Raw genomic sequence first — 7082 nt, 5'->3', positions numbered from 1 at the left:
CCCCCCCCCCCCGTGGTGATTATAAAGCTCCATCTGTCCCCCAAAAATGTTACCATAAATTGCCACGCTATAGTCCGGTCATGCTGACTGGTGAGACACCCTCAAATTTTTTAAGCCCTGTGCATGTTGCACATCACAACCCTTCACCATGGCTATTGACTGATAGCGCCCGCGAGATTTCCTGCCAGGGAAGAACGCATGTCACCCCAACACAGCCTAGAGGTTTCAAGCTTGCGCAATGCAAGCATTTGCGCGATATCGCGCGATTTGCGAACCGCTCAATGTGAACGGCCTCTAAACTGAAATAAAACAATCTAGCTTGGAGCCCAGACCTCCTCGGCTGCCTGGGCCCCTCACACAAGTAACGGCCATACCCCCCTGATGGCGGTCTTGGCCGGGGACTCGGATCGCGCCCCCCCCCCCTGTTCACTTGCGGGACCCCACATGGGGTCGCGACCCACACTTTGAGAAGCACTGGCCTAGAGGACATCCCGGCACCTAAAGGGACGCTGAGAATTTAACAGCGACTGTGCACGTGCCACCCCGGAGTGGAATATGTTCTCCTGAATTGCTCCCCGTCCGGACCCTGTGAGCTGTTACATGGAATAGTCTTTAATTGCATCCTGCAAAAGCAATTGGCCCCATAGCGATTTATGTGATACGGGGCGCACAGAGGGCCCCAGGCCGCTAACTGCACGAGGCTTGTGATGTTTAACACACGTGTGCTGTTTTGTGTCTCCTAATCCACACAGAGCAGCGGAAACCATGATGCATGCACGTGTGATCCGCCGCAGGAGGGGGGCCAAACGCAGGTAATACCAATGAAGGGAACCCGGGGGTTTTATTTCATGGTGCACTCTGGTCAGGGGAGGCATGATGCGTATGATCTGTCCGTGGTAATAAGACTCCTCCCCTTTTGTGACGTGGCTTTAAAGGAGAACTCCGGGCGGGCAGACATTTCATGTCAGTTTGTGGAAAGCTGCATCCTTTGGTTTATATATATATATTTATATACAGATCTCCACCCACTGAGCAGTCCTTACTCGAGTCATTCAGAAAGAGGCACAGTCACCTCTATTTCCCTTTTGGTAAGACCCGTGGCCGCTTTTCCCCCGGCCACATCCCCGTAACAATGTATTTCCTGTAGTCGGAGGACCCGGGCGTTTCATACCCCCCGGTCTGACCTAACCACTAACGTGGTGCAGTTTGATTGACGAGTCAGGTGACTCCTGGTGTACACCCCCATTCACCTCTCTACATATTCTCACAGTCTGCGCCCACAATCCCCTCCATCGAGAACTGTAACTTCCATTGCACGATGGGAGTTGTAGTTTATTCCGGGGCCGATGCCTCCTCCAGGTCCCTGGGCATAGCTGCACTTTCTATATGAAAGCAAGGACATCCTGGATTAGGCTTGGAGGTGAAACACAATAAAAACACCCAGGTTTCTAATGCACTTAAATAGCAGGAAGTGATGGTCAAAGTCAGTAACCGTCCCGGAGTTCAGCTTTAATCTGCCAGTATTCAACTTCCTCCAGACGGGTGACAACACTGTTCATTCTGAAGAGAAATATGACAGCATATTGGTGACAAAACAAATGAAAGCCTCACTCGAGCTAACACTTTTTAAGCAATTACAGCACTACAACACCATAAACCTGTGGCTGTGATTTCAGTGTGTGCCCTTCAGAGCCACAAGGGAGGGATGGAATAGCTGGGCCAGCACAGACAGTAATTAGACACGTGCAGTAATTGTGACGTGGGAAGAGTGAGAGGGCTGTTCTTGGAGGGGGAGGGTGGGTTGTGGTAGGGAATTGGCTCCCTTCAATCGTTGTCTTCATTTTATATGAAATATATATAAAACGAGGTGGGGGGGGCAGAAGTTCTAATTTTTTTTTTTTTTAAATCAAGTTTCGGTGGTAATTATGAAAGATTTTGCCACTTTACCCTCGGTCAGATAGATTGCATGCTCCTGGTGAGGCCGCCCATTATATTAATGGACCAATGGTGAGGCTTGGGAGGTGCGAGGCCCAGTGGCGTAACAATCGCCATAGCGATCCAGGCGGCCGCTATGGGGGCCCGGCCAGGGCATCCCTCTGATGCCGCCTGGGTCGCTATGGCATGTGAGGGTGCTGACTGTCACTGGCAAAGCTCCGCAGCCGCGTTTCCCCCTCACAGCCGCTGCCGAGCTGTGTCAGTGACAGCCAGCAGCTACGGCAGAAGAGGCCGGCGTTCGCATTCGGAGGAGGCGGGGCCCGCCTAAGAGCAACCCCGCCTCCTCTTACGTCACTGGCTAGCGACCTAAGAGCAGGTGGGGCCAGTGATGTAAGAGGAGGCGGGGCCCCGGCGACCACAGAGGCGGACATCGCTGACAGGTAAGAGGTGTGCAGCCCATCTGAGACCCTGCAGAGCCCGCCATAGAGAGTCTATGGTGGGCTCTGCAGGGTCACTCTCAGGTGGGCTGTTTGGTGGGCTCTGCAAAGGCATAACTAACAATCACGGGGGGCCCCATACAACATTTTGCTACGGGGCCCTGTGATTTCTAGTTCCGCCCCCGCCCAGGACGTATCTGCTTGTTCTGCACTCGCAGTGATTTTGTACATTGCCGGCGTTCTTTCTGCAGTTCAGATCCCGGACCGACGCGCTGAGAGAACCGTCCTTTCTGCTCTAATATGTTTTCTTACCTTTTTTATTTCAGACAAGGAAACTACCTCAGTGGATCGTCCATCGCTGGTGCCACCGACTGATGGGCTTCGCCACCCTGTCCATGCCCCAGGCGACACGTCAGCTCCTCCCGCTCAATCAGTATCCACCCAAACCAGCGTCTGCCCGCCCCCGTCCGCGGAGAGCAGCGAGTCAGCCATAGATGCCAGCGCAGTGGATGCTGCTTGCGCTTCTCAGACAGACCACCCGCCTCAGCCCTTGGGACTTTCTGACTCTGCAGAGTCTTCATCTTCTCAGTTATCCAGTGTAGACCAGGCCACGGGGCCCACGGTGGCCCTCAAGGACGCACTAGCTGACTTTGTGCAAGCCCAGCACCGGGGAGATCCTACAAGTCAGAATTCAGCATTTGTTAAAGATCACGATGCCGAGCTGCACGCCGGTCACTCACCTCAGGCTCCTCCTCCTGCTCTTCTGCCTACAAACACGGAGGACACAATGGATGTGGACACACAGACGCCTCTCGCAGTAGCTGCCGCCGAGACCTGCGAACGATATAGTGCCGGCAATGCGCAGCCGCCGTCCTCGGAAAACTCTAGCAACCACCCGGCCTCCTCTGACGCGCCCGGCGCTGCCATTTCTCATGTCGACGACACCCCGCAGGATGGCCCAAAACCATCCCCCGGAACCGACGTAGACGAAAGCTGCTTCTCTCTGGCTGCTGCTCTGAAAGAACTCCATCGATTGTTAGTGGCCAGTGGCCAGGGGCCGTCTAGAGCCACGGAAGAGCCATTTCCTCCGGGTCACCCAGGATCCCTCCAGGACAGGTCATCGGAGGACGCCCCTTCCAAGAAGAATGTGACCGGGGAACGGGACACCAACGGGGCTCTGCTGTGTCGGGGTCCGGTTCAAAAAACCGCAAATTCGGCAATCTCTGAAGACTTGAGACGGGAAGAGAGCAATCTGTCCGAAGACTCCGTACAGGAAGAGCGCAATCTGACCGAAGACTCCGTACAGGAAGAGCGCAATCTGACCAAAGACTCCGTACAGGAGGACAACAATCTGTCCGACGACTACGTACTGGAAGAGCGCAATCTGTCCGAAGACTCCATACATGAAGAGCGCAATCTGTCCGAAGACTCCATACATGAAGAGCGCAATCTGTCCGAAGACTCCGTACAGGAGGACAACAATCTGTCTGAAGATTTGATGCAGGAGGACAACAATCTGTCCGACGACTCCGTACAGGAAGAGCGCAATCTGTCCGAAGACTCCGTACAGGAGGAGAGTGACCTCTGCTATTCTGATATCTCTCTGTTAGACACAGCCGACATCACAGAGCCCCCTGTGTCCAGTCTTCCCTCTGCTGAGGCCACTGATGTGAACGGAAATCCTATCCAAACCTCGCCTGCTGACGACGGACTATCTTGGCCGACTTCTGATCCTGAAGGACGCGTTGGCGGGCAGATCCCCGTTGCGCGACCTACGGCCTCCTCCCCATCTGCTGTAGAGAGGATCGTCCAAGCGGGGTTCCCATTGCATGATGCACGTTTGGCACTGGAGCGCGCTGACGGGAACGTGGAGCTGGCGCTGCTTGCTTTGCTGGCCAAAAATATTGTCGTTCCTACGTAATGTTATCTCTTCACCCCCAAAAAATCTGGAAAGCAGGATTCCGCTGGCCTGTATTTTTCGGAGGGGCGAATCGGCTGCGTCCCCCATGCCAAAATTTGCCGTTCTTGCTCAGCAGAAGAGACGCGTGCAAGCTGCCCAAGCGTGGTCCGGCGAGCAGAAGTCTGGCAAAGCTCCGCAGCCGCGTTTCCCCCTCACAGCCGCTGCCGAGCTGTGTCAGTGACAGCCAGCAGCTACGGCAGAAGAGGCCGGCGTTCGCATTCGGAGGAGGCGGGGCCCGCCTAAGAGCAACCCCGCCTCCTCTTACGTCACTGGCTAGCGACCTAAGAGCAGGTGGGGCCAGTGATGTAAGAGGAGGCGGGGCCCCGGCGACCACAGAGGCGGACATCGCTGACAGGTAAGAGGTGTGCAGCCCATCTGAGACCCTGCAGAGCCCGCCATAGAGAGTCTATGGTGGGCTCTGCAGGGTCACTCTCAGGTGGGCTGTTTGGTGGGCTCTGCAAAGGCATAACTAACAATCACGGGGGGCCCCATACAACATTTTGCTACGGGGCCCTGTGATTTCTAGTTCCGCCCCCGCCCAGGACGTATCTGCTTGTTCTGCACTCGCAGTGATTTTGTACATTGCCGGCGTTCTTTCTGCAGTTCAGATCCCGGACCGACGCGCTGAGAGAACCGTCCTTTCTGCTCTAATATGTTTTCTTACCTTTTTTATTTCAGACAAGGAAACTACCTCAGTGGATCGTCCATCGCTGGTGCCACCGACTGATGGGCTTCGCCACCCTGTCCATGCCCCAGGCGACACGTCAGCTCCTCCCGCTCAATCAGTATCCACCCAAACCAGCGTCTGCCCGCCCCCGTCCGCGGAGAGCAGCGAGTCAGCCATAGATGCCAGCGCAGTGGATGCTGCTTGCGCTTCTCAGACAGACCACCCGCCTCAGCCCTTGGGACTTTCTGACTCTGCAGAGTCTTCATCTTCTCAGTTATCCAGTGTAGACCAGGCCACGGGGCCCACGGTGGCCCTCAAGGACGCACTAGCTGACTTTGTGCAAGCCCAGCACCGGGGAGATCCTACAAGTCAGAATTCAGCATTTGTTAAAGATCACGATGCCGAGCTGCACGCCGGTCACTCACCTCAGGCTCCTCCTCCTGCTCTTCTGCCTACAAACACGGAGGACACAATGGATGTGGACACACAGACGCCTCTCGCAGTAGCTGCCGCCGAGACCTGCGAACGATATAGTGCCGGCAATGCGCAGCCGCCGTCCTCGGAAAACTCTAGCAACCACCCGGCCTCCTCTGACGCGCCCGGCGCTGCCATTTCTCATGTCGACGACACCCCGCAGGATGGCCCAAAACCATCCCCCGGAACCGACGTAGACGAAAGCTGCTTCTCTCTGGCTGCTGCTCTGAAAGAACTCCATCGATTGTTAGTGGCCAGTGGCCAGGGGCCGTCTAGAGCCACGGAAGAGCCATTTCCTCCGGGTCACCCAGGATCCCTCCAGGACAGGTCATCGGAGGACGCCCCTTCCAAGAAGAATGTGACCGGGGAACGGGACACCAACGGGGCTCTGCTGTGTCGGGGTCCGGTTCAAAAAACCGCAAATTCGGCAATCTCTGAAGACTTGAGACGGGAAGAGAGCAATCTGTCCGAAGACTCCGTACAGGAAGAGCGCAATCTGACCGAAGACTCCGTACAGGAAGAGCGCAATCTGACCAAAGACTCCGTACAGGAGGACAACAATCTGTCCGACGACTACGTACTGGAAGAGCGCAATCTGTCCGAAGACTCCATACATGAAGAGCGCAATCTGTCCGAAGACTCCATACATGAAGAGCGCAATCTGTCCGAAGACTCCGTACAGGAGGACAACAATCTGTCTGAAGATTTGATGCAGGAGGACAACAATCTGTCCGACGACTCCGTACAGGAAGAGCGCAATCTGTCCGAAGACTCCGTACAGGAGGAGAGTGACCTCTGCTATTCTGATATCTCTCTGTTAGACACAGCCGACATCACAGAGCCCCCTGTGTCCAGTCTTCCCTCTGCTGAGGCCACTGATGTGAACGGAAATCCTATCCAAACCTCGCCTGCTGACGACGGACTATCTTGGCCGACTTCTGATCCTGAAGGACGCGTTGGCGGGCAGATCCCCGTTGCGCGACCTACGGCCTCCTCCCCATCTGCTGTAGAGAGGATCGTCCAAGCGGGGTTCCCATTGCATGATGCACGTTTGGCACTGGAGCGCGCTGACGGGAACGTGGAGCTGGCGCTGCTTGCTTTGCTGGCCAAAAATATTGTCGTTCCTACGTAATGTTATCTCTTCACCCCCAAAAAATCTGGAAAGCAGGATTCCGCTGGCCTGTATTTTTCGGAGGGGCGAATCGGCTGCGTCCCCCATGCCAAAATTTGCCGTTCTTGCTCAGCAGAAGAGACGCGTGCAAGCTGCCCAAGCGTGGTCCGGCGAGCAGAAGGTTTGGCGGGATTCAATAGCAAAAGCATCGTCAGCACGTTCAACAATGGCCGGCACTGTGTACTTCCCGAAAGCCATGGAAGCAATTTTATTTCATTAGCGGAGAAGAAAAGGACGCCTTGTGTGCTGGAGGATATCTGACCGAAGAGACATTCACGTTTTGTTGAAGAGCCATACTCCCGTTTCCTCCCTTTTTAACGTAGTTCTGAAATTTTCTAAAGGGTATCTGAAGTCCAGTGACGCTTGCTGGCCTATTTCAGCCGTCTGCATGGGGCGTTGTGTACGTGCAGGGCTCGTATAAGGAATATATAACAAGCC

General features: G+C 55.1%; 2 protein-coding genes across 2 annotated transcripts in view; both read left to right on the top strand.

The window, feature by feature from the left end:
- The window catches only part of DDI2 (DNA damage inducible 1 homolog 2), a 12076-nt gene extending 9036 nt beyond the window's left edge, over positions 1 to 3040 (top strand). Inside the window, exons 9-10 of the mRNA XM_018574870.1 lie at positions 753 to 812; positions 2699 to 3040. Coding sequence (XP_018430372.1) covers positions 753 to 769 — 17 coding nt within the window. The 3' untranslated portion in view covers positions 770 to 812; positions 2699 to 3040. The remainder of the gene's footprint in view (positions 1 to 752; positions 813 to 2698) is intronic.
- Positions 822 to 6605, top strand: RSC1A1 (regulator of solute carriers 1). The gene is made up of 4 exons (XM_018574867.1): positions 822 to 896; positions 1271 to 1301; positions 2699 to 3067; positions 5332 to 6605. Exons 1-4 carry the CDS (start codon positions 822 to 824, stop codon positions 6603 to 6605), a joined length of 1749 nt encoding a protein of 582 aa, XP_018430369.1.
- The last annotated feature ends 477 nt before the right edge of the window (positions 6606 to 7082 follow it).

Source organism: Nanorana parkeri, unplaced genomic scaffold, assembly GCF_000935625.1.
Source record: "Nanorana parkeri isolate BGI_ZX_2015 unplaced genomic scaffold, ASM93562v1 scaffold3303, whole genome shotgun sequence".
Lineage (NCBI taxonomy): Eukaryota > Metazoa > Chordata > Amphibia > Anura > Dicroglossidae > Nanorana > Nanorana parkeri.
The sequence above is the reverse complement of the archived record's forward strand: the minus strand, read 5'-3'. Positions and strand labels throughout refer to the sequence as shown.